General features: G+C 49.5%; 2 protein-coding genes and 1 pseudogene across 2 annotated transcripts; all 3 read left to right on the forward strand.

Annotated features, from left to right (window-relative positions):
- Window positions 1-5,207: 5,207 nt before the first annotated feature.
- LOC133084587 (myeloid-associated differentiation marker-like) lies at window positions 5,208-6,149 on the forward strand. The gene is given in 1 exon segment (XM_061181416.1): window positions 5,208-6,149. A coding segment is annotated over 1 exon segment (942 nt).
- A 7,064-nt stretch (window positions 6,150-13,213) lies between these two features.
- Window positions 13,214-16,334, forward strand: LOC133084588 (myeloid-associated differentiation marker-like; annotated as a pseudogene).
- Window positions 16,335-20,294: 3,960 nt separating this feature from the next.
- Window positions 20,295-20,584, forward strand: LOC133084960 (TSSK6-activating co-chaperone protein-like). The gene has a single exon (XM_061181776.1). It carries the CDS (start codon window positions 20,357-20,359, stop codon window positions 20,579-20,581), a length of 225 nt encoding a protein of 74 aa, XP_061037759.1. The 5' UTR covers window positions 20,295-20,356; the 3' UTR covers window positions 20,582-20,584.
- Window positions 20,585-26,082: the final 5,498 nt, after the last annotated feature.

Consider the following 26,082-nt stretch of genomic DNA (forward strand, 5'->3'; position numbering starts at 1 on the left):
TGGAGCTCAAAGAGCAGGAAAGCTAAGGAAAACAATTTGGATTTGCTCTTTGGTGGATCCTGGGAGAGAATTTTGGTAAACTGTTGGCAAGGGGGAGTCATGAATGAAGGGACTAAGGAGGGATTGTCTATGCTTCTGGAAGATGGACAGGAATAGTTTTTGTCTCTAGCTTCTGCACCGTGCTTTTCAGTGGTGAAGCATTCTGTGCAACCAGCACATTCACCAATTACAGACATATTGCCTGAAATGTCTAAATAGGATTCCATCAGGACGGAGTCCCCTGAAATAGAGCAGATGGTCTATCACCTACCATCTAGTCATTTACTAGTGATAGCATGTGCTTTGGGAAAAGCCCTGTGCCAGATGTCAGAAGACCTGGTTTCTATTCCTGGCTCTGACGCCAACCAACTGGATTACCTTGGCCAGATCATTCAATAAGAGCTCTTTATCCATACACCAATGAGGTTACTTCCCACTCCTTATCTGGTATTGTTGTTCACTTTGGACTCCCCCCAAATATATTACCTTGCAAATTGTGGCTGCTAAATAAATACATTTGTTGTGTGGATGGATGGAAGGTTAGACAGGTAGGTGGATGAGCTACAAATTCTGGAGCTCAGTTTGCACATCTATAAACCAAGGGACATCAATTCAAGCTTCCTGAGATTCCTTCCATCTCCAATCATCTATGACTATGCTTTTTTTTTTTTAATCACAAGCAGAATTCTTCCAAAGTTGCTTAGAGCTAGCATACCTGGGCCAATTAAGCTTTTGAAGACCATTCCATTTAATCTCCTTGAGGTTAGAGACTGGGCCATCTATTGTCACAGCTCCAAAGCCTTTCTTCTATGATCAGAGATAGGATCTTAGAAGATTGATACTAAGCGTTCATTGGAGGAAAAATAAATCACTTCCAACTATACTCTGATTCTCTAGAGACACATTTAAAGATATGTAGCATGTGGTTCTCATGGTAGAAAACATGCCATAGTGTTTGCCAGCTACTCCGAGATTGTTCTTGATGACAGGACATGTCCCTGTAGCCAGTTCCTGGTGAGACATCTGCATGTGGCTTTGCAGTTTCAGGATGTCCCTACATCCGTCAGCCAATCAACAGAGAATCTGGGAGCATCAGCACAGAGTCCCCGTCACAGTGTAAAAGGTAAGCTGACAGCTTGGAAAGCATCCAGAGGCGAGTGGCCAGGAGGGTGAAGGGTCTGGAAATGACTGAAAATGAGGAGTGGTTAAAAGAACTAGGGGTATTATCCAGAAGAGAAGATGACCTGGTAGCTGCTGTGAATGGTGTAGTCCAAGCTAACTTGGACTAAAGTTGATACTTTCTTCTCTGCACGGGCCTCTTGAGAACAAACCTGTGACTAGTGGATGGAAGTTACGGGGAGGCTGACTTCAGCTCATTCGAAGAACTTCAGAAGATTTGTTTCCACCGAGTTATAAGAATATCGAGTTGACGGCCCTGGGAAACAGACAGTGGGTGACAATTGCCAAAGATGGAGGAAAGACCAGGTGACTTTGGAGGTCTCTTTCAGTGTGGAGATTCCAGGATGCTAAAGAAATTAGAACTGGAGTAAAGAGAAAGCTGTTTGCTTTGTCAGTTTAGAAACCATCTGCTGCTCTTTGCTATGCTTCATCCCATTCCCAGCTGATCTCCTCTAAACACAGTTCTCTATTCAGCAGTTCTGGTCTCCCATCTGAAATGATTATAAATCTCTCTACTCTCTCTTTAAAAAAAAAAAAAAAAAAAGGATCTTTTTCTTTTCCAAATAAAGAGCTTAGGAGGTCTCAGCAAGACTGTACCTACATGGAGAAATCCCATAAGAAATAATTAAATAATTAAGTAAACAAACAAACAATAAACCTCCAAGCCAAAATTATATAGCAGTGAAGGCCACACCCCACCCCCAAATTCAGGTTGTCCGGCTGTCCAGAACACAGAGCTTTGTCTGTCTTCAGCATCTCTTCAGGGATGATGGATTTGCCTGACCCAAGATTGGACCTCTTAAATTCAGTTCTGGGCACGGGTAGGTGGGAAACCCTCTGAAGCTCACACCCCCTGAAGGTGGATAGAGAGGGAGAAACTCTGTCTCCATGGCAACGAGGGGTCCCAAGCATAAACAGTCTTTTTTTTTCACCTGGAGCCAAGTCTCCGAAAAGTGACTCAGCCTGAAGTTTGCACACCGGGGGCCTGCTATCTGGTGGTGTTGATGTCAGTAGAGCCTCTGATGGAGAGATTTTCTTGGAATTATTCAGAGTATGGCCCACAAAATAGAAATTAATCTATCAGCTGCAAGGCCTAAAATAAAAACTGATTCACAACCACTTTATTTGTGACAACACCACTGCCAACTAGAAGTAGCCCTTGGCTCCCCAACCCAGGATTCAATTGGAATTTTGTTCACAGTAGCATAAACGTCCAAGCCAGAATGGCTCTTCGGGATGATTCAACCCCCTCATTTTACAGATGAGGTTTTGTTTGAAGCTTAGTTCCAAGCAGGATCGGCATCCAACAGGAAAGCATTAACATTTTCCAGAAGCAGCCCTTGCCTCCCAGCTGAAGGCTACTTTAACGCGAAAAGTCCAAGTCTTGTTTCAATTAGCTCGGGTGCTCTGGGCACAATTACTAGAAAATGGGTGAGTGAGGGGGAGACCCCAGGTAAAAAAGCCTTGGTGACGTGTCGACAGTCACCAACTGAGCCCTCACTTGTGTGGTTGGTGATGGAGGGAGCAGCTCGTTCTAGGTGGCAGCTACCGGTCATCGGGGGCCACTATGGGAGAGGCACCTGCGGGACAGGGCGCAGGTAGAGGTGGCAGCTTCTGTCTCCACCAAGCTGGGTACCAGATGCAAGGGCGCCGCCTACTGGCCGAGGACATCAAGGGGCTCTCTGCATCCACTGTGGGCAAAGAAACTGTCCTGAGCTAAATGTGCTGGGCTGCTTCTCCAGGGCTCTGACCTGTTTGGAGAGGAGCCTTTTCTCCAGCTGCGTGACCTGCACCCTCCCCCCGCCACCAACCTTGGCTCCTCTGCCTGCTGCATCTCACAGGCGAACTAGGTTCCACCACACTGACCAGGTGTCGCAGAGGAGGGGCTCCAATTCCCTGGGTCATGGGCTCTCTATGAACTCACAGAAGACCCTGCCTGCATGGGTTTCTCTTCTGCGTGTGTGTGTGTGTGTGTGTGTTTGAAGGAAGGGAAGACGGAGTGAGGGACATTGTGCTGTGCTGACAATGCAGGTCTGTTCTGAAGCCCAGAGGAAAAGATTAGTACAAAAGTAAAAGAAAGAAAATTTTGGCGTTTCCAAGAATACTTAAATAATTGCTGCTATTCTGGCCCTCAGATTGGTGGTGTGTCTGAGTAATAGTTCTGGCCTGAGTCCTTTATACCACACTGTGTCGCGGAGGGCCGGCTGGCTCTGTCGTGTCTGTAAGGATGTCCCCAGGGTGTGTGGTGCTCTGGGGGACTCCACGGCGACACAAAGGAGCCAAACACTGGGCTATAAGGAGAGATGGTGAAGATGGTGTTTCGCTGTTGAGGGACACTCCTCGGAGCTCACAATTCATAGCATTTCAGACATGTAGAGGCTTCTATGGGGCCTCTTCAGTTCCACTCCAGGCCCCTCCTCCATGGGGAAGGTTGGCTCCATGCCTGCATCCCTTCTGGGTCAGAAGACACTTACTGGGCTGCCTTGGGGCCACTCAGACCCCAGAATGCCCCCCAGTCATCCCCGCTCTGCCACCCCGGCCCCTGCCCCAGTCCCGGGTGCATCCTCAGGGCCGTCACCTGCCAGAGGTCCAGCAGGTGCCTCCTCTTTCAGCTCCTGCCCTTAAGAGGGGGCTTATAATCCGTCCATCCTCCACCCCCTCCCTGGGATGCCCTGAAAGGCTCCACATCAGCATCCAGACACAACATCCTTGTTCATTTCCAATCCCTTCTTCCCGGCTTGGACACTAATCACCAGTCTCCCAGGCCAGAAAAATCCTTGCTCAGGTAGTACTACTCCTAGATCTTTCCAGACTCACACCTGGATGGAAGCTTTGGAGTTTAAGAGCCAAACATTATGTTAATTTATTCTGTGGTTCCCCCAGGATGTTTCACCTTGGAGTAATGCTGGGTTGGTGTCTCCCTATCCAAGTGGGGAAGAGTCACATTTTAAGGCAAAATTGGGGGGAGGGAATTCAAAACAGTTCCTACTACACACGTCATCTTGTCCCCACTGCCTTGCTCTCACCCCATGGCTTATCCCTCTTCTAGGTGGGGCTGTGTCACCTCAGATGGCAGCTCCTTCTAGTGATGGCTGCAGGGAGGAAAGGCCGGGACACGTGTCTCTTCGGGTTGCTGTGGAAGGAGCCCATGGCCCTGAAGGTGTGTCCTGGGTTCCCAGAGCCTGAGCTTTGGTCCTGGGCTCCCACCCACGGACCCTGCTGAAATTCTGGGCTGCAGAGCAAAGGGTTCAAACCCATGGCTTTGGCATTTGTATCTGGGGTTCCCACCCCCTAGCCATGCCACCTTAGGGAAGGAGTTAATTCCCCCAGCCTTAGTTTTCTCATCTGTAAAATGGGGTTAGCAGTACAATCCACAGTCCCTTTTCTGAAATCCTTGGGGTCAGATATGCTCCAGAATTCAGAATTTTTCAGCTTCAATCATGTAACTTGGTGTATCTACTCTATAGGACGTAACACCCACTGGGGTCTGAAAGCACCTTGTAATCAAACACATTAGCGTTTCTGCCACTGAACTTTTGAGCAGTCACACTACATAAAATAAAGACCATAAATTGTCTTGTGTCTGTTCAGTTCAAATTTTGTTACCAAGCAATTTTTTTTTAAAATTCTTGTTCAATTTTCAGAACCTTGAAGGGTTGTGGTTACAGATAAGGGTCAGGCTACCCTGTGTCTCTGTAGATAATGGCATGCAGCACAAAGAGGTAAAAAAATGTTCATGGTTTGATGCCAGACCAAACACAGCTGTGAACCTTGGGATAAGACAAGTCTCCTGAGAAGGCCAAGGGTGATGGGTGGGGAGAATCATTCTGGAGCAGCTGTGCCGTTACCCAAGTGTGTGGACAATTGGTTCGAACTCCAGAGATCTTGAGCCTCAGCCATCACAGACCCCTGAGCCTTTCCAGGCGTCTGATCAATCCTCCTCCTGAGCTGAATCTTTCTCTGGTGGGTCCTCGGTGAAGACCACTGCCATGTTGGTGGCGGTGACCAGTAGGACCGGAACGACCACCACCTAATCGTCCTCAGGCCTGGGCTCCCCAACCATTATGGGTTGCTGCCTCCGACGGCTGCAGCTGCTCTCCACCTGCGTGGCCTTCTCCCTGGGGGCCAGCGTGGGCACCCGGCAGGGGCCCATAGGTAACTGGTCCATGTTCATCTGGTGCTTCTGCTTCGTCGTGACCCTCATCACCCTCATAGTCGAGTTATGTGAGCTCGAGGATCACTTCCCCTTCTCCTGGGACAACTTTCTCATCACCTGCAACTGCTACTCTGCCCTCCTCTGCCTCTCAGCCTCCATCATCTACCCCACCACCTACATTCAGTTCTTGCCCGACAGCCGCTACCGGGACCGTGCTGTCACCTCCACTGCATTCTCCTGCCTCGCTTTTGTGGCTTATGCCATGGAAGTGGCCTGGACTAGGGCCCAGCCCAACGTGATCACAGGCTATATGGCCACCGTGCCAGGCCTGCTCAAGGGGCTGGAGACCACTGTGGCCTGTGTCATCTTCGTCTTCATCAGCAGCCCCTCCCTGTACCTGCAGCAGCCGGCCCTGGTGTGGTGCGTGGCCGTGTACTCCATCTGCTTTCTCCTGTCATCTGTGGCCCTCCTGCTGAACCTGGGCAAGTGTGACAACAGGCTGCCCGTCCCCTTCCCCATTTTCCAGGTTGTGCTCACCCTGCTCTCCGTCCTCCTCTACGCCACTGCTCTGGTCCTCTGGCCGCTCTACCAGTTCAACCAGAAGTTCGGCGGCCAGCCCCAGCGGTCCAGCGATGTGAGCTGCAGCGATAGACTCACCTCCTTGGTGTGTACCTGGAACCAACGACTGGCTGTGGCCAGTCTGACAGCCATCAACCTGCTGATTTATGTGACTGACCTGGTGTTCTCGGCCCACCTGGATTTTGTCAGGGGCTGAGGCTTTGCCCAGGGGCTCCTGATTCCTCTTCTCACCTGAAGTTCGTTTCCAAGCCCTGACATCCTCTGATGTGCTCTTCCTGGCTCCCCTCTCTCCCTGCTCACATCCTTCCCCATTCATCTCGCTCTCTTTTCTGTTTCCTTCCCTCCTTCCGCTCTGTCTCCTTCCTGTTTTGTGTGGTTGCCCACCTTCTGTTTTGCCTCTTTCTCTTTTCACTCTCTTATTTCCTACATTTTCTGCTTTTTGGCCCTTTTCTGGTCATCTTTGTTTTCTCGTCTCCTGTGTCCTGACCGCCTCTTCCCCTTTTCCTTCTTCTGATCCATTGGGACCCTGAGCTTCTTCCTCCTCTGCCCACCGCCCCCCTCCCACCTCCTAAGGTGCTGACTCCACATCACACAGCCCTCTGTGCAGCTGTTCACACCCTGGGCCTCCGGAGGGGCCTCACAGCCAAAGCATGCCTGTGCCCCTGGCGGCGCCTTCGTTGGTGTGTGTATATGGGTTTGGGGTGTGCCGGTGAGTAGGTAGGGATTGGACCTCACTTCCTCCCAGTGGAGAAGGGTGTACAGTGCACCTTCCCTTTATTTAAAAAAAAAAATCTCTGGAGGGCAATAATTTCCAGCGGTCAGGAGGCTTAAAGCAGAGACCGTGGGTCCCTAGGCCCCAGCTGGTGCTCAGCCCTGCCTGACACTGGCTCCAGAATTTTTCCCGGCTTACTAAAACCCACCTCCTAGAGGTCATCTTAAAGGACTCAAGGGCTGAATGCCTTCCATCTGAACTACTCTGTGGGGGATCAAAATAGGAGCTGGCAAAAAACTGCACGGTCTTGAAGACAACTGTCTGAAGTATTTGTGAGGGGCAGCGATGAGGCCCTCCTGCCTCAGAGTTCAAAACAGCATGTCCTGCCTCTGCAGGGAGAAGAAAATGGCCACTGCCAGCCTTAAAGCTGATGTTAGCCTGGAATATTTTTCTTTTTTTTTTCTGGTCAGGAGGGCAAAAATTACTGGATGGCCCTGTTCTTTTTTTTTTTTTTTTTTTTTTTTTTTTCCCTAACAAAGATGAGATTGAATTTAATTGTTTGTCTTTGGATTCTTTTTTCTTTTTTTAAAAATATCTTTATTGGAATATAATGGCTTTACAATGTTGTGTTAGTCTCTGCTGTACAACAAACAAAGTGAATCAGCTCTATGTATACATATATCCCCATATCTCCTCCCTCTTGAGCCTCCCTCCCACCTTCCCTATCCCACCCCTCTAGGTCATCACAAAGTATCAAGCTGATCTCCCTGTGCTATGCAACAGCTTCCCACTAGACGGCCCTGTTCTTAAAGGCGGAGTTTCTTTTCTATTTTGGGGGGGAAGGTGGGTTGAATGGGTGGGGATTTCAGCTGCTGCAGTCAAAGGAATTGCAGTGCTTGAGTATGCAGTGCACACACGGGTTTCTGTATGTCAGTGGCTTTTTGTTGCTGCTTCCTGCTTCTCTGGGACTCATGCATAAAGTGACCTATATAAATGTAGAAATATATATATATATATTTTTTCTTTTTCTTTTAATTACCTGGAGCTTCTGGTCCCCGTCAGCCCCTGCTGTCAATCATAGAGAGAAATCTTGTCCTTTCTTCCACATCCATAACGTTCTTTTTTTAAAACTTCAATACAAAGATAAAAGAAAAAAAGAAAACAAAAATGAAACCAACAAAATCCACAGATCCTAATTGCCCCAAATTTGACTAGAAATCAGAAGCAGCCTAGCTTTTAAAGGGGCCTTGCCAGCTCCTGGATGCCTCTCTTTAAACGTGTGTGCTTTGTGCATACTGAGTGTGTAGTTGTGTGTGTGTGTCAGTGGGCAGGCATGCATTAAGACCAGCAGCCCTTTATATAACTGTTGGCAGGGAAGTCACCCCAAGCCTTCTTCCTCTCCTGTTTTCAGCCACAAAGGCTCAGAGTCCAGCATCCTAGTGTCACCAGGGCCAGAGAAGCCAGGCAAGCAGAGCTGTGGGGAAGAGGCAGGGGAAGGACCTGCACTGCTGCCACTCACTCCTGTACTGGAATGAAGCAAAAAGCAGGCAAATCTTAAGAAGGAATGAAATAAAATTCATATTTTAAGATGAGACAAGAAAAATTTATTTGGCCAAATTCACTTAAAGCTGGGTTAAAAAGTTAAACAGATTTCTTTATTGCAGGACTTCTTAGGACCTTGTATAGATTAGTATGCGTTACAAAATTACCAAAAGAGGTATATAGCAGTAAGTGATTCCCAAACCTATGTGATCAGGGAACTCTTTTTTTTTTGTGGAACATCATGGGCTAGTGTTCCATGGGATACCTTTTGGGAACCATCTGTCACATCTCCCCCCCGCCCCACTGCCCCCAGACTGGTTCAACAGCTTGGCTTGAAAGGCTCTAACAAAATCACCTCCCACGGTGGTCCATCTCCTTTGGGGCAGCTTTCATTCCTTAGGGGGTGCAAAGCCCACTTGCCCTGCTCTCTGGACTTGCACAATTTCAATCCCTGTTCAACTGGAGAGTTCTCTGAAAAGTTCTCAAGTGTCCTTGTGTTTCCTGGCCTCCCGTGCTCTAGACTGAATGTCTCTGCATTAAGTCAGGTGCTCCTTCAGGGCAGGAACTGGGCTTTGCTGTGGGATCTGCAGTGCCCCACGCACAGTAAACGCATGGTAAATAGTTGTTTAGGACAGAAATGAATAGAGCCTCCACAGTTCTCTCACGCACACCTCAACGGTGCCCCCATCTCCAGACCTTCCACGGTCCTGGCTGCCTGTGTTGATGGGCTGTGGAGACACACATGGTGGCTCACATGTTTCCTGTGACATTCAGTCTCCAATGCTCATTGCTCCTTGGATACTTGACTCTCCAGATCCCACAGCTCTCTTACACATAATCTCACCATGGCATCTTGATCCCTCCTCAAGGCCTTTGCACAAGCTGTTCCTTTGCCCGGGACATGGCCACCTCTTTATCAGTCTTCAGATCTCTGCTGAAATGTCACCTGTGTAGAAGGATCTTCCAAAAGTACATCTGCCCATCAGGCTCCATCCTAAGACCCTGTTTGTTCTCTTCATCGTGCTGGTCACTACCTGAAGTTTTCTTGTTAGAGTATTTAACAAGTTTATGGGTTTGTCATCTGACGCTCCCACTGGAGGCTCCACGTGGACGGATGTCTAGTCTCTGCTGTCACCTCTGTGACAAGGGGCCAAGTCAGTCCTGGGCATGGTGTGGGCACAGTACATTTTGGACAAATGAACAACTGAAATCAGTAATCATTGGGGGAAGAGGGTGTTCTTATCACATGCACACAAAATGATAATTATTACAATAAAGAGGGTGGGAGGAAACTTTGGAGGCAATGAATATGTTTATGGCCTTGATAGTGGTGATGGTTTCATGGGTATATATTTATCCCCAAACTCATAGAGTTGTATACATTAAATATTTACATATGTTTACATGTCAATTATACCTTAATAAAATTGTTTTTTAAAAACTAAAATGTAGTTAAAAGTGCTACACAGTAACATGGGAAAGTGAGTAGAATACTTAAAAGACAAATCACATGTAGTACAATTATAATAATATAAAAATAAGTTTTTATGTTGAGATAAATTACAAAGAAATACATGTTTCTATTACTTAAAAAAAAAACAAACCATCAATCATGGAGGTCTTGTCATCCAAGACAACGCAGACTCTCTTTCCACATTTCATCATAAATGCTCCTGTCACTGTTCAGTCAGACTCCCAGGGGCAGAGCGAGGCTTTGAGTCGCTGACGTTCTAGCAGAGGCTGATTCATCAGGAGCTGCCTCTGGCTGCCTGGCCAGCTCCGTGCAGTCGAGCCTGTGAAAGACCCTTGTCATGTTTCACTGTGTGGTCCTTCACTAGGATTGGCTAGGCTGACCGAGAATTTTAATTTTTTGAAAAAATTCAAACCATCTTGAAACACACAAGCCAAGCATCCAGATGCAGGCGGGAAGGTTGAGCACGTTTACTGGGAGGCTCCTCAAGGAGATGCAGAGGCAGGAACCCAGGCTGCCTCCCTGATGCTCTGGCTGGTGTACCCCTTTCCTAGACTCCCTTCCCAAAGCACTCAGTGCCCGGGTGCCCAGAGGGAGGGGTGGGGGCGCTGGGAGCACCTGGCATGGGGTCTGAGATGGTTGAGGGAGCAGGAAGGAGATGTGAGGCTACAGCTGCCCTGGGGGGCATCAAATGTCTGGCGCTCTTGGCCCCTCCCCATCATCAAGACCAGTTGAATGTTTGTTCCCTGAATATTTCATAAGTCTGCCCCCATTTTCCACCTCTGAAAGTGTCTTTGCTCAAGGCCCATCATTACACACCTCGACTGTGGAATTATCCTGGAAACTGGCCACCCAGCTTCTTGGCCGGCCTCCATTCTGTTTTCCTCCTAACGGCCAGAGTGACAGTTCCAAAGTGGGAATGTGATTTATCAGCCCCTTCCTTACAGAATGTCAGTGAGGCATCATCACTTACAGCTAAAATCCAACTTATTTCTCAGGTGTTCAGGCCCATGCACTTTGGACCCTGTCTGCTGCAACTGCAATACCTCCCTTACTCCCTACCTCACTTGTTGTGCTCAGGTAAGACCCAGGAGCTTGTGGTGACCTGCCCACACCAGGCTCCTTCACAGAAGTGTCAGTCTGGGAGCAATGGGAGGTGGAGTTGGTGGAATCCAGTTAGGCTTCCTGGAGGAGGTGATTAAGAGTCAAATCTTAAAAGACAAATAAAGGTTAACAAGGCAAAGAAGAGAGGAAGAGTTTTGGGTTTTATGATTTGCTCAAGGATCTCATGAATCTTCAGTGGTGGAGTTGATGTGACTGCGGCTTGTGTGTGGGAGGGGGAGGGAGAAGGGAGAATTGAGCGTGGCCAACTGGAGGCTGGTCTATATGCCCACTTGGGTCAAGAATGAGGCTGTGGGGTGGCACAAGGTAAGGAGTTGGAGCTGAGACACTTTGGAAAAGCCAGGACCACGTGGCCTGCAGCCTCAGAGCAAGAGTAAACAAGGAAAACCATGTCCTTCAGCAAGAGGAAATGTCAAGGCTGATATCCGCCTCCACAGGAGGTTTGGATTTTTTTTTTTAAGTCTCCACAGAAGAAATCAAAATCTCAGGGCTTCAATTCTTGCGAAGTGGGCCCAAATGTGCATGATCTCTGAGGTCCAACAACTCTAACCTGGGAAATTAACTCAATCAGTGCCCAGCAGACGACTGGCCTGGAGGGTCCTGAGCAGGAGCAAGTGCAGTTATTCTGGGTGAAGCTCTTAACCCAGGCAGCAGGATCCTCCCAGGAAAAAGGGTTCCTGTAAAAGGGGACTCTGAGTTTAATGACAAAGTACACGAGGGAACAATCCACTGTGAGTCACAAGAACTCCAGTAAACAGACACCAATCTGAAAGAGAAAACAAACAAATATGCTTAATACAATTAAGCACATTAGAAAAAGACACCAGGAAGAGAGGACAGGAAGATATGAGAGAGAACCCAAATGGGTTGAAGAATGTCCTCCTAAAATTCAAGTCTACTCAGAACCTCAGAATGTGGCCTTATTTAGAAATAGGGCCTTTGTAGAAATGATTATTTAAGAATCTTGAGATGGAAATCATCCTGGATGGAGGGTGGGCCCACAATCCAGTGACTGGAGTCTTTATAAGAGGAAGGACAGAGAGATTTGCACACACAGAGTTGAGAGAAGATGAGCACGTGAAGGTGGAGGCAGAGATGCAGTTAAGCGGCCACAAGCTAAGGGGCCTCCAGAAGCTAAAACAGCAAAGGAATGACCCTCCCCTGGAGTATCAGAAGCAGCATGGCCCTCCTGACCCCTTGATTTCACACTTCTGGCCTCCAGGACTGTGAGAGAATACATTTCTGTTGTTTTAAACCACCAAGCTAAAAAGAAAAAAAAAAAGAAAAAAATAAATAAATAAATAAATAAATAAATAAAAAGAATAAACCACCAAGCTTGTGGTAACTTGTTGCAGTAGCCCTAGGAAACAAAGATGAATAAAAAAATAGAAAATAGAGTCTTTGTCATATTTTTATAAATTTCCAGAAAAGCTTGCCCACCTCTGGTTCCAGAGCATGGTGGTCACGTGGATCCAAGGACCCCTTGTCCTAATCCTGTGGTGCCCCAGTGTGTGAGACTCACAGGGTAGGATCCACTGATCTAGAGAAGGGTGATCGGTCTAAAGGCCCACAGGAGCCAGGGGAGAAGGAGGTAAGTAAAGGGGATGGAGACGACTAAGGCCCACTGGAGAGGACCACCTGCATCTGTCGGGGGATAGTAGAAAAGCAAGATGCACTGTGCATGACACGGTCTCATGTTTATAAAATGAGAAAAAAATTTACAGATACCCCTGCAAACGTGTGTGCATATATGTACACACATGTCTAAATATGGTTTCAGAGCACGTGAAATGTGTTGAAGGCTGTATCTGAGGTTGAGGACATGGATGCTCCCTGGATGGGGGGGTGGACGCGCCTGTCAGCAGGCAGGAAGCCTGGCCACACCGAAGAGAAGAAACTGGGCACATGTGATGTGATCAGAGTCCTGCTTTATGTCCATTATACATGAGAATAAGAAAATATAGAAAATACTAAACAGAGATGAAGAATGAAAAGAAATATAAAGTAAAGGGGGTAGCAGCTGCTCAGCTCCAGCCACCACCCCACCACCTTCAAGGGAACATAGCCCAGTGACACAAGATCACGTCAACATGCCTCGCTGCTGGGCAGGCAGGGCTCAGCCACATCTAGGATGTGCTCTGACGGGGGCACCATTTCCACGCTCACAGATTAGAATGCAGGAGGTGCTGGTGGGAAACTCAGGCAAACCTGTTGCTTTACAGGTGGGGGAACTGAGGCCCAGAGAGGGCACATGCCTCACCCAGGGTCACACAGCTGGAACCCCCATGCCTCTCTTCCTCCAAGTTCTGCTTCTGTGGCATTAAACTGATCCAAAGTTGCCATTTAGCTTTAAGTGTAAATCGCACAGTCACTTTGTGGAGGTAAGTTGGGAACAAATTCGGGGACAGACAGCATGACACCCCCAGCTTCCCTCAGAGCCAGTGCCCCTCCCCCCACCCCTGGCAGTGCCCACTGGAAGGCCAGCAGGCTCCAGGGCTCCACTGGCAACTGGGCTGAAGGAGCCTTGTGAGTCCAGGTAAGTTCTCGGGGTTTGCTCTGTGTTTCTCTTTCCAGCCTCAGCTTTTCCCAGGGTTTATTATCAGCAAAGGTGACAAGGCCCCTGATGGCAGGAAGCTGGCTGCGGGCTCAGGGTGCTGGCCCTTAAGCCCTGGGGGCGCCTCTCGGCAAATAGTCCCTTTGAAACAGGGCAGCTGTCCCAGAGGAGGGAGCAGGCTGGGGAGGAGCTCTCAGTCCCCCACACCCTGGGACCCGTGCAGGAGGCCCTGTGTGAGGCAGGACTGCAGCCCTGCTGGCGGGACCGTCTTGAGCAGGTGACCTGGGCAATTCCCTGGTCTCCATGGTCCTTGCCACGCTCGCCACGTGTCCCCTGTCCCAACCCTGAAACCCCTTTAGGCCCCCGTCCTCCCTCTCTCAGTTCCATTCCAGCCCCTTCTCCATGGAGAAGGTTGGCTCCATGCCTGCATCCCTTCTGGGTCAGAAGACACCTACTGGGCTGCCTCGGGGCCACTCGGACCCCAGAATCCTCCCCAGCTCATCTCCACTCTGCCGCCCCCGCCCCAGTCCCAAGTGCATCCTCAGGGCTGTCACCTCCCAGAGGGCCAGCAGGTGCCTCCTCTTTCAGCTCCTGCCCTTACAAGGGTGCCTATCATCCATCCATGCTCCACCCCCTCCCTGGGATGCCCTGAAAGGCTCCACATCAGCATCCAGACACAACATCCTTGTCCATTTCCACTCCCTTCTTCCCAGCTTGCAAGCTGCTAACCGGTCTCCCAGGCCAGAAAAATCCTCGCTCAGGTAGGACTATTGCTAGATCCTTCCAGACTCGCACCTGGATGGCAGCTTTAGAGTTTAAAAGCCAAATATATGTTAATTTATTCTGTGGTTCCCCCAGGATGCTCCGCCTTGGAGTAATGCTGGGTTGGTGTCTTTTTTCCCAAATGGAGAAGAGTCACATGTTAAGGCAAAATTGGGGGGTGGGGAGTGGGATTCAAACAGTTCCTACTTCCCATATCATCTTGTCCCCGCTGCCTTGCTCTTACGCCATGGCTTATCTCTGTTCACCCCTGAAGCTGCTGGGTCACCGGGTGGGGCTGGGTCACCTCAGATGGCGGCTCCTTCTAGTGATGGCTGCAGGGAGGAAAGGCCGGGACACGTGTCTCTTCAGGTTGCTGTGGAAGGAGGCCATGGCCCTGACGGTGTGTCCTGGGTCCCAGAGCCTGAGTTTTGGTCCTGGGCTCCCACCCACATGCCCTGCTGAAATGCTGGGCTGTAGAGCAAAGGGTTCAAACTCACAGCTATGGCACTTTTATCTGGGGCTCCCACTTTCTAGCCATGCAATTTTAGGGAAGTGCTGAAGTCCCTGAGCCTTAGTTTTCTCATCTGTAAAACGCGGTTAGCAGTACAATCCACGATCCTTTTTCTGAAACACTTCAGGTCAGATATGATCCAGAATTCAGAATTTTTCAGCTTCAATCATGCAACATGGTGTATCTACTCTATAGGATATAACACCCACCGGAGTCTGAAAGCACCTTGTAATCAAACACGTTAGTGTTTCTGCCACCGAGCTTTTGAGCATGCACACTAAGTGAAATAAATAAAAAACATAAATTATCTCACGTCTGTGCAGGTCAAATTTTGTTACCAAATGAATTTTTTAAAAATTCTTGTTCCATTTTCAGAGCCTTGAAGGGTTGGGATTGTAGATAAGGACCATCCTAAGTATCCTGTCTGCGTAGATAATGGCCCATAGCTCAAAGAGATTAAACAAATGTTCATGGTTTGAGGCCAGACCAAACATGGCTGTGAGCTTTGGGATAAGACAAGTCTCCTGAGAAGGCCAAGGGTGATGGGTGGGGAGAATCATTCTGGAGTAGCTGTGCTGTTACCCAAGTGTCTGGGCCATTGGTTCAAACTCCACTGATCCTGAGCCTCAGCCGTCACAGGCCCCTGAGCCTTTTCCAGGAGTCTGACTCCAGAGCTGGATTTTTCACTGGCGGGTCCTCAGCAAAGACCACTGCCGTATTGGGGACATAGACCTGCACGACCATCACGACCTCCACGTGATCGTCCGCAGCTCTTTGACCATCATGGGCTACTTCCTCAGCCTGCTACAGCTGCTCTCCAACTGTGTGCCGTCTCCCTGGTGGCCAGTGTGGGCACCTGGAGGTGGGCCATGGGTGACTGGTCCATGTTTGGTGCTTCTGCTTCGTCGTGACCTTAACATCTTCATAGTTGGGTTATGTGGGCTCCAGTCCAGCCTCCACCTCTTCTGGGACAGCCTCCTCGTCACCTGTGCCTGCCATGCCACCCTCTTACGCCTCTCGGCCTCCATCGTCTTTGCCATCACCTACATCCAGTTCTTGCCTCACAGCCGCTTTCGGGACCACGCCATCGCTGCCACTGCATTCTCTTGGACGGTTTCTGTGGCTCATGCCACCCAAGCGGCCTGGACCTGTGCCCTGACTGGCGAGTTCTCCTGCTGTACGCTCACCTTGCCAGGCCTGCTCAACAGGCTGGAGATCTTCATGGCCTGTGTCATCTTCGCTTTCATCAGCAGCCCCTACCTGTATCAGCAGCAGCCGGCCCTGGTGTGATGCGTGGCGGTGTACCCCATCTGCTTCTTCCTGGCAGCCACGGCCATCTTGCTGAACTGGTGCAACTGGAACAACAGGCTTCCTATCCCCTCCCCCATTTTCCATTTGGGGCTGACCCTGCTCTCCGTCCTCCTCTACACCTCCACTGTGGTCCTCTGGCCGCTCTACCAGTTCGTCGAGAAGTTCGACAGGCAGCCCCAGCGATCCAGTGATGTGAGTTGCCGTGATAGACTCACCTCCTGTGTGTGCGTCTGGGAACCATGACTGCCTATGGCCATCTTGACAGCCATCAACCTGCTGATTTACGTGGTTGACCTGGTGGAATTGGCCCACCGGTTTTTTTTATCAGGTTCTGAGGCTCTGCACAGGGCTTCCCGATTCCCTCTTGTCAATGGAGGTTTCTACACCGAGCTCTGACGTCCTCTGATATCATCTTCCTGGCTCCCTCTCTCCCTTCTCGCATCCTTCCCCATTCATCTCACTCTCTTTGCTGTTTCCTCCCCTCCTTCTGCTCTGTCTCCTTCCTGTTTTGTGTGGTTGCCCAGATCCTGTTTTGCCTCTTTCTCTTTTCACTCTCTTATTTCCTACATTTTCTGCTTTTTGGCCCTTTTGGTCATCTTTGTTTTCTCGTCTCCTGTGTCCTGACCGCCTCTTCCCCTTTTCCTTCTTCTGATCCATCGGGACCCTGAGCTTCTTCCTTCTCTGCCCACCACCCCACTCCCACCTCCTAAGGTGCTGACTCCACATCACACAGCCCTCTGTGCAGCTGTTCACACCCTGGGCCTCCGGAGGGGCCTCACAGCCAAAGCATGCCTGTGCCCCTGGCGGTGCCTTCGTTGGTGTGTGTGTGTGAAGGTTTGGGGTGTGGGGTGGGTAGCTAGGCACTGGGCCTCCTTTCCTCCAGTGGAGGGGGGTGTACAGTGCACCTCCCCTTTAAGTTAAAAAAAAAAAAACCTCTGGAGGTCAATAATTCCCAGTGGGCGGGAGACTTAAAGCAGAGACTTGGACCACTAGGCCCCGCCTCGTGCTCAGTGCCACATGAGATTGGCTCCAGAATTTTTGCAGGCTTACTAAAACCCACTGCCTAGAGGCCATTTAGAGGAAGCAAAGGGTGGATGCCTTTCATTCCAGCTACTCTCAGAGGAATCAAAAAAGGAGCTGGTGAAGAACCGCAGGGTCTTGAAGACAACTGTCTGAAGTATTTGTGAGGGCCAGTGTTCAAAACACTGCTCTCCTGCCTCAGTGTTCAAAACAGCATGTCCGGGGCTTCCCTGGCGGCGCAGTGGTTAAGAATCCACCTGCCAATGCGGGGGACACAGGTTCGAGCCCTGGTCTGGGAAGATTCCACATGCCGTGGAGCAACTAAGCCCGTGCACCACAACTACTGAAGCCCATGTGCCTAGAGCCCGCGAGCCACAACTACTGAGCCTGCGTGCCACAACTACTGAAGCCCGTGTGCCTAGAGCCCGTGCTCCGCAACAAGAGAAGCCACCGCAATGAGAAGCCCGTGCACCGCAACAAAGAGTAGCCCCCGCTCGCCACAACTAGTGAAAGCCCATGCGCAGCAACGAAGACCCAACACAGCCAAAAATAAAAACAAATAAATAGATAAATTTATTAAAAAAAACAGACAGCATGTCCTGCCTCTGCAGGGAGAAGAAAATGGCCACTGCCAGCCTTAAAGGTGATGTTAGGTTGGTTTTTTGCTGTTGTTTTTCTTTTCTTTTCTTTTTTCTGGTCAGGAGGGCAAAAATTTGTGAATAGCCCTATTCCTAAAGGGGAAGTTTCTTTTCATTTTTTTCAGAGGGGTGGCTTTGGAGGGTGGGGATCGCTTCTGCCGTAGTGAAAGGAATTGCATCGCTTGACTGGGTGGCGCACACAGAGGTGTGCTTCTGTGTGCCAGTTGCTTTCTCTGCTGCTTTGTGCTTCTCTGGGACTCATGAATAAGGTGATCTCTATGAATGTATAAATGTATATATATATATCTTATTTCCAGGAGCTTCTGGTTTGCATCAGCCCCTGCTGTCAATCATAGAGAAAAGCCTTGTCCCTTCTCACATACGTAATGTCATTTTTTTTAACCTCAATATAAAGATGAACAAAACAAAACAAAAAAACAAAAAAAACCCCAAATCAACAGATTCTAATTGACCCAAATTTGCCTAGATCTCACAAGAGGCCCAACAGATTTCCCTCCTCCCCCAAACCACCTTCTATGGGAGCCCCTCCCACTGTCTCCACACCCGCACCTGAGCCAGAGCTTAGGGAGTGGCCCATCCCTGGGAAACTAGAGGTTGGGCCCCATCCCAACGCCCAACATCCCATCCGCTAACTCTTAAAAGGCTTCTGTCAGCCCCTGGATGCCTCTCTTTAAAGGTGTGTGCCTGTCTGCCCGCTCAGGGTGCGTGTTTGCCTGTGTATGTGCATGTATGTCCGTGGCACCATCAGCCCTTTACAGTAACTGGTGGTTGTGAAGACACCAAAGCCTTCTTCCTCTCCTGTTCTCAGCCACAAAGCCTCAGCATCTTTTAAGTCACCAGGCCCAGAGGGGCCAGGCAAGCAAAGCTGTTGGGGGAGGGGCAGGGGAAGGACCCCCCACTGCTGCCACTCACTCCTGTACTGGGGTGAAGCATGTGATCTTCACCCAGTGGCAGGTTAGGTGGAGGGGGAGAGCTCCCAGGAGGGGGTCCCCATGACAGGCAAGTCTTAAGAAGCAATGCAATAAAGTTCATATTTTAAGGCAAGACAAGAAAAATTTCAACATAAAAATTTTCTCTGCCCATTTGGCCTCCTCCCTCCCCTCTGGTGTGCATTGTGCATCTGCATTGTGCCTTAACCAGACCTCCCCAAGGGCAGAAATACCTGCTCCACCATAAAGAGCAATTTTCTTCTTCTGGCCTCAGCCATGTAACTCCTTAGAAGATAATACTACTTACTTATGACCTCATTAATGTCACTAGCTATATTATTTGCACTCTGCCTTTTTTACAAGATAACTGTTTCTTGCATTAACAAATGTGTGATTGAGCCTCTGATAAAAATAATGATGACCAGGTGACTTGAAATGATCGAACCCATGTATAGTCTATAAGATCCATGATTATAATAGTGACACTCTAGATTTGGAAAGAAGCAACAGGGTGGAACCATTTCCTGGAGCTGACAGACTAGTAAGACAGCTGGTCCAGAGGATTTTGGCTACTGTTACCAAGACTAGGTGAGTAACAGCACCTTGAGTGCCCTGAAATGGGCATTCCTAGCGCCTTGGGACAAATTTGCAATGAAATGCCTCCCAAACCCTGGTCAAAATTAAGGCCGAAAGGGAGAGGATTGTGAAATAAAAAATGTTACCCACCACCCAGTTCTACAAGAATCAAGTCATTAGCCACTGCAGTTGCTGACCTACAATCCACCCTGAAGGGAATTTAGGTCAGACATCAGGATGAGACACAGTGATCTGGGAACGCTGGCAGAACTGGCCGTCAGATAGCCAGAGTTTTTCAGGAGATATTTTTATGAACCCAGTTTCTTGCATCTTCCCATACTTAGAAGAGCACTAAAACCATTAATTATGGTCTCTGGTCCTTTCGAAGAGCAATAACTTTGCCAAGATGTGTGATTGGTTGCATGTACTCCTTCCCCCAAATCACATACATACTGGGCTCCTGCCTTACCTGTTCAGAACAGTTCTCAGAGCTTTCTGAAAGACTGTCTCTTGGGTCACATTCCTCAGGTTGGCTCGAATAAAATTTTCCATTTCTTTCTTAGATTGACTATTGATTAATTTTTCATCAACAAAAGCTAGTATGCATTGACCTCCCCCCAGTCTGTGTGCAGGAATATCATATTCTTCTATTTTCCTGAACATAGCCCTGGGACCTCACTGCCCAGGAGGATGGAAATGTCTCAGTGGTTTGGTAAAAGAATTGCCAAGGGCAAGCGCCAAGGCTCGGGCAGTTGGCCGGCATGCCACTGCGCATGTGTATCAACTACAAGGGTGGTTGCTGGGGTTGAGGCTTTCGATTAACGCCGCAGCCAAAGAGGAAGGTAATGCTGTGCCTCTTTGTTGAGCCAAACCCACCCCCAGCTTTATTAATCTTCAAGCAAGTTCCCCACCAGCCACTTGCCTGAAAATCCCGGCAACAAAGCTGTCCTCAGTTATTCATCCTCCCATGGCGAAATCAGTGGGTATTTAGCATACCTGTGGGAAGCCAAACAGCGCACTAGACAGTCATGAGTCCTGTTTTTGAGGACCTCAGAGTTTAACAAAGAAGTCAAGACCAATAAATACACAAACAATGGATAAATAACTACCAAGGTTAACTAAGAGCTGGATGCGGATAATGTAGTTGAAAACATTAGAAAAAGCATTGATTTCAGCGAGACTGGTCAAAGTTAGACAACAGGAAGAACTTCGGATCACTGCTGATGACCTTACTATGTCAGGAATTGACCACAAGCCCAAGGAATGCCTAGGACTCCTAGAATGTATGTATGCCAGTCTCCAGCTTGAGACCCAGCTTGCCCAACAACAGATGGCTATTTTTGAAAATTTACAAGCATCCATGACACAACTGGCTCCTGGGAGAGAAAGCCAGAACTCTTCTCTCCCAACCTTATCTTGCAATCTGTTGTTAAATCACCTGCCCCAATTTAGTAAATGAATTGTGGAACAAAAAATAAAAATAAAAAAGAATTGCCAAGGATGTGCTCACCTGAGGCGCTCATTGTCCAAGCCTCGTGGTTCATGAGGGCAGCTACTCCATCCCTCTTATTTGGTGGGGGTTAAGGGTCATCTGTCACAATTCCAAGGCAAGGTCCAGTCCTCTCACTATGGACCTCAAAAGAAAATTTAAAGGTCCTCTGCTTAGTTCAACCTTCTGGTCACAGAGAATGTACAGCTGGACCCCAGGGAAGGGGCAGGATTTGTCCAGAGTCACCCCATGTATGGCAGAGTCAAAAACAGGACCCAGGTTTCCTGGTTCCCAGGCCGGCTGCCTTTCTACTGCCCCACGCTGCCTGTTACAAGTGTGGCAGCAGCGTCCTCCAGGCTGGGCTTATGCCCCATCCACCCTAGTTCTGCCACAAATCTGCCACGTCACCCTGAGGAGGTCACTCACTTGTGGGTGAGTCAGTTTCCTCATCTCCAAGATGGGGGAGGGGGTGCCAGAGACCCCTGGTCCCCTCCCAACCCTGCCTCTTCCCGGTGCCCCTGGACTGTGCGAGTCTGGGAGACTCAGACGTGGAGGTGGAAGCCGGCTCCCTCCCCTCTGTCCACCATCTCTACTTGTTTCCCTCTTGGCTGCTGCATCCTGTTTATTGGTTACATCCTTCCTGATTAGACAGACCTTCCTTCACCACCTCCTGCTTGGCGGTAAACATACTTCTCTTTCACAACATGAGTTTCCTCAGTCACTTACCGGTGATCAGACTGTCCAGTGATTCTTTTCAAAAACACAAACTGTTTCCAGGTGCCTCCACAGTCTGAGGTCCCCCAGATGCCCTTGTTCCCGCACATTGTTGACTTGCCACTTCTTCAGAGTCCAGCTCAGCAGCCCAAACGCTCTGACCCTGTTTGGGGAGCTTGCGTTTCCTTTAGAGAACGCTAAGTCCTTTCTGCTGGGATACAGAGGGGCTGATCCCAAGCAGGGCAAGAGGAAACGGAAGTCCAGAGTGAGAGAGAGGCAGATCCAGGGTCCTCAGCTGGGTCCACAGTCACACGTGGTCCTGCCTCTGGTGAAGTGGCACCACTGCCCTGGTCTGGTCCCCCTGGGGATGAACCGTGAGTAGTCTGGAGGGCAGAGCCCAAGAGATCTGGTTTCTAGTTCCAATTCTGCCACAGGGTAACTCATGACCACAGATGAGTCTAGTCCCTGCTCTGAGCCTCAGTTTTCCACTCATGAGGTGAGCAGATTGGGCTAAAATCGTGGTCTGGAGCGCTAGGGTTCTGGTGAGGCAGTGGGGTAGCAAGTAGGGTGTTGGCCTCACCCAGCACCTTCTCTAACCCGAGCAGCCTCGTGCAAATCAAGCTCCGCCCAAGATCTCATTTGAAAATAAGATTGGACACAACCATTGCTCATCTTTATGATGCTGGTTCATAAACCATGGTACAGACAGAAGAGGGAGTACTATACAGCTGGAAAAAATGAGGCTGCTCTCCAAATATTGATAAGGAAATATCTCCAGGATATACTGAGTAAGAACATTAAGACTCAGAATGATGTATAGTATGCAATTTTTATGTAACAAAATGGGGAGAAAAAAAATTAACCTATATAAACTTGATCTGCATCAAGGAGCACGGGAAGGACTCCCGTGAGTGCCGTGGAGCAGTTACCTGGTACTGATGGGAGAGGGGAGCTGAGGGGAGAGTGGATGGAGCCCCAGGTAGAAGCCAGGTTTCTCACTGTATGGTTTTTTAGAGCATTTTGATTTTGAAACATGTAAGGAAATTACTTTTTAAGACAACAAAATTTAAGTTTGAAAAATATACCATGTGGAGAAGAAGGGTCAGGGAAAGGATAGTTGGCCAGATGGTCTCCATATTCCCTGCAGCCTTGATGGACAGGCTGGGGGAGGAGCTGAAGGATACCCACACATGCCTGTCTGCAAAGGCAGAGGGATGGGAGGCCCCTTAGGTCCAGGGGTCTGGGGCAGGGGAGCTGTGGCACCCAAGCCCACCTGCTGGGTGGTCAGGGCCTCCTCCAGCCCTTTAGCATACACAGCTGATGGACAAGCCCCCCGGTTCCAAGGCTCAGGCCCTTTCCTAGCTCTCTGCCTGGCCTGGGCTCCCTGTCTGCGGAGCAGCGGCCAGAGCCGCCCCACCCAGTGGGTAGAGCCTCCTCCACACAGGGATGACTCCAGCTGACGCCAGCCCCAGACTGTGGCCTGAGCCGCGTCCAAAACAGAGTCCAGGGCACAGATGTTCCCATTTTCTGGCTCTGGACCAGCTTCTTGGAAAAATCATGGAGCCGGCCTTCCTCAATTTACCTTTGAGTGGAGAAAAGAGGGACCCTTTTCTCCTGCGGCCTCGGGCACCTGGCTCTCTGCCCTGGTTGGGGGCAGCAGTGCTGGCTGCCAATCCATGCGGCCCTTGTCTGTGTGGCTGGCTCCTGTCTGAAGGTCCCTGTGCAGAAGCGGGTAGGTGGAAAGAGGATGGTGAGGTTCCAATCAGCCCCTGCCTAAAGTCTCCACACTCCTTCTGGCATTTTCTGGCCGGCTTGCCAATAGGAAGTGGTCTGGCTGAGATGGGAGCGCTGCTGCAGGACCTCTGGGTGGGACACTGCAGTCACAGCAGGACACACAGGAGCAAGGAGATGACTCCTGGAACCAAGAGAAGAGGGAAAGGGCTCAGCATTTACCGAGGTTCTATTACCTGCTGAGCTTTGCAAGGAGACAGACCTGTATTAAAACCCAGGCTCTGTCAGGGAGTAGCTGTGTGACCTTGTTTAAATTACATAATGTACTCTCTGAGCCTCAGTTTCATCATCTATAAAATGGGGATGACAATAATAGTATCCCTGAAGATGAAATGAAATAGAGGTAATAAGTCACCTAATCAGACATTTTGTACAAAACAGTATTGGCTACTCTCTCCCTTTGGGTATAAATTTCAAGGTCAATGCCAAGCAGAGTTTAAGATCCAAACCCACATGACTGGGTTCAAATCCCAGCTCTGCCACTTACTACCTGTGTGATCTTGGGCCAGTTAACCTCTCTGTGCCTGTGAAAATGGGGACAGTGAGTACATAATTCATAGGGCTGCTGGGAAGAATAAATGAATCCAGAGCAGTGCTTGACCTGCAGTGAGCACGACACGTGTGACCTCTTATAATTGTTGTGTCAACAACAGCCCAGCTGCAGCCCAAGTCCTCATGGACCCTTTCTTAGCTGACAAAACGTGTGAGCTGTAATCTGAGGTCTCTTCCAGAGACAGCTGGGCTGGTGAGGGTTCATCCTAGTTGGCCTTTTCTGGGTCTGCTTCTGACCAGCGGTGGGGAGATGGGGGGCGGATGCTCAGGCCAAGCCCATCCCCTCACCTCCACTCCAACCAGCATCTGTGTCCCATAAACGGTCCAGTGCTTTGCCTGGAAGGAGAGTGAGCTTCCTCAGGAAACAAAGTTCTCCAAAACCACCCATCTGGGCAACCAGGCTGCTCATGGGGTGGGAGTGTGGGTCTCTCTGGGCCTCCTTCCCTCCTTACATTGGCCCTGACAAGCCTCAGGGCCAATGACACCCTCTTAGCACTACTGCCAAGGGAAGTCACTCCCCTTGTCCCGGCTGCAGCCCGCCTATCCCTTGGGCTCCCAGCTGCCCACTGCTACCAGCAGCACGGCATCCCTCAGGCCACCTGGTGACCGCAGTGGTCCAAGTCTGTGCTGAGCTGGGGCCAGCTGCCCATCAGCCCAGACCACTGCCCCCAGTAACACTCTTGTTGCTTGTCTGGGACCACTCCTTATGCAAAAAGAAAGAGCTTGTGGTTCTTCCTGGTGCTTTGGGCAGAAGGAGGCACTTCCAGAATATTCTGTTTCTGGACCCTGGCAGAGGCTGGCAGGGCCCCAGATCCCTCCATCATTTCTTTCACCCTCTGCCCCCTACCACAGCACCCTGGCACCCCAGCTTTCTTCTTCCCCCCAAATTCAGTTTAAGCTTTGTTCCTGTTGTCAACCGGAACTTGCTCAAATATAGGCACATAAAGACACCATTTTCTATATCTTCAAGTAAATAGGGCAGGTCAGCCAGCAGCCCATTAGTAGGAAGCCATAACTTTTGTCTTGAAGTAAGCCTGATATGTTATGAGTATATTATTATGGCCCTCTTATAAAATAGAATGCAAAACTCTACATTTACTTTCAAGTAAAACAGGAGACTTCAAAGATAAACACTAGAATATAGATCCACCAAGTAGGGGTATTGTCTCTTTTGTTCATTAATATATTCTCAGTGCTGAGAAGAGGGCCTGGAACATGGCAGATGTTTGCTGACTGTATATAGCACAAGAGCACAGCCTGAGGATCCAGGCTGGACCTCCTGACCTATACATTCCAGCCCTTCTGCCTTTAGGGAAAATGTTTGAGAATCAGTGATTTGTGTGTTATTTCATTTCATCCTCCTAACAACTCCAAGGTATTGTGTGATGCACACCTCCCTGCGTGGCTCCATTGAGAACCTGAATTCCCCACCGTATTTGAGGATGCTTCCCTCTTGTGAGTCTTGGTGAGAGACTGGGCCTCACCCTAATAAGAAACTTAAAAGGCCAGACAAATATTTGACCTGACCCACAAGTGGGGCCTGGACACACACCTAAGGAACAGATGACACACAGACACCAGGTCACATCAGAATTCCTTCTGCTGGGGCTTGAAGTAGCTAGCATCCAGTGTGTGCTTCCAATGGCCAAGGTGCCTGGCCCAGCCTGCCCAGCACCACTCCTTCCTGCTCTGAGCCTGTTCTCAGGCTGGTCCCTCCCTAATAATTCTCCAAGCTACCCAGCATCCTTCTAGTATAGTTGTTCTCTGCTTAAGTTGCCAGAGAGGTTTTCTGCAGGGAGTAATCAAGAATCTTCATGTCTAAAAGCTATTATTTCCATTTTCTGGATGAGGAAACTGCTATTATTTCCATTTTCTGGATGAGGAAACTGAGGCTGACAGTAGCATTGCTTGAGCTCAGTACTAATTGTGCCAGGCTGTGCTCTGGTCTCAGTTCAGGGATGGGGGGCAGGTTAGGCATGTAAGGGGAAAGGCCCTGAGATGACAAAGAGGAATTGGAAGAGTTCTCAGTGGCTGGAGAGAGGGAAGTGATTAGGCTGTAGAAGTAGAAAGGGCTCGGAGCGTACTGGGCTTTGGAGGTGACGCTTTGGAGTTTGTGTTTCATCCTAAGAGAAGCCGTCAAAGGTATCTTAGTTTTTCAGTCCAAAGAGAAATTGAGGGAAAGGATGGAAATAGAGGCATCAGCTGGAAGCTTATGGTAGGTGTCCAGGTGAGAGCGATGAATGGATCACAAGTGCATCTTTGTTCAAGGCTACCTTTCACTGGGCAAGCCTCTGTGACCGCCCCTCCACTTCATTGTCTCTGACCCTCACACTAACACTGGAAGGGTTATTATTACCCCCAGTCTACAGATCAGGAACCAGAACCTCAGCAGGGCTAGCGCTCAGGACCTCCCA

The sequence above is a fragment of the Eubalaena glacialis genome, chromosome 2, assembly GCF_028564815.1.
Source record: "Eubalaena glacialis isolate mEubGla1 chromosome 2, mEubGla1.1.hap2.+ XY, whole genome shotgun sequence".
NCBI classification, from domain to species: Eukaryota; Metazoa; Chordata; class Mammalia; order Artiodactyla; family Balaenidae; genus Eubalaena; species Eubalaena glacialis.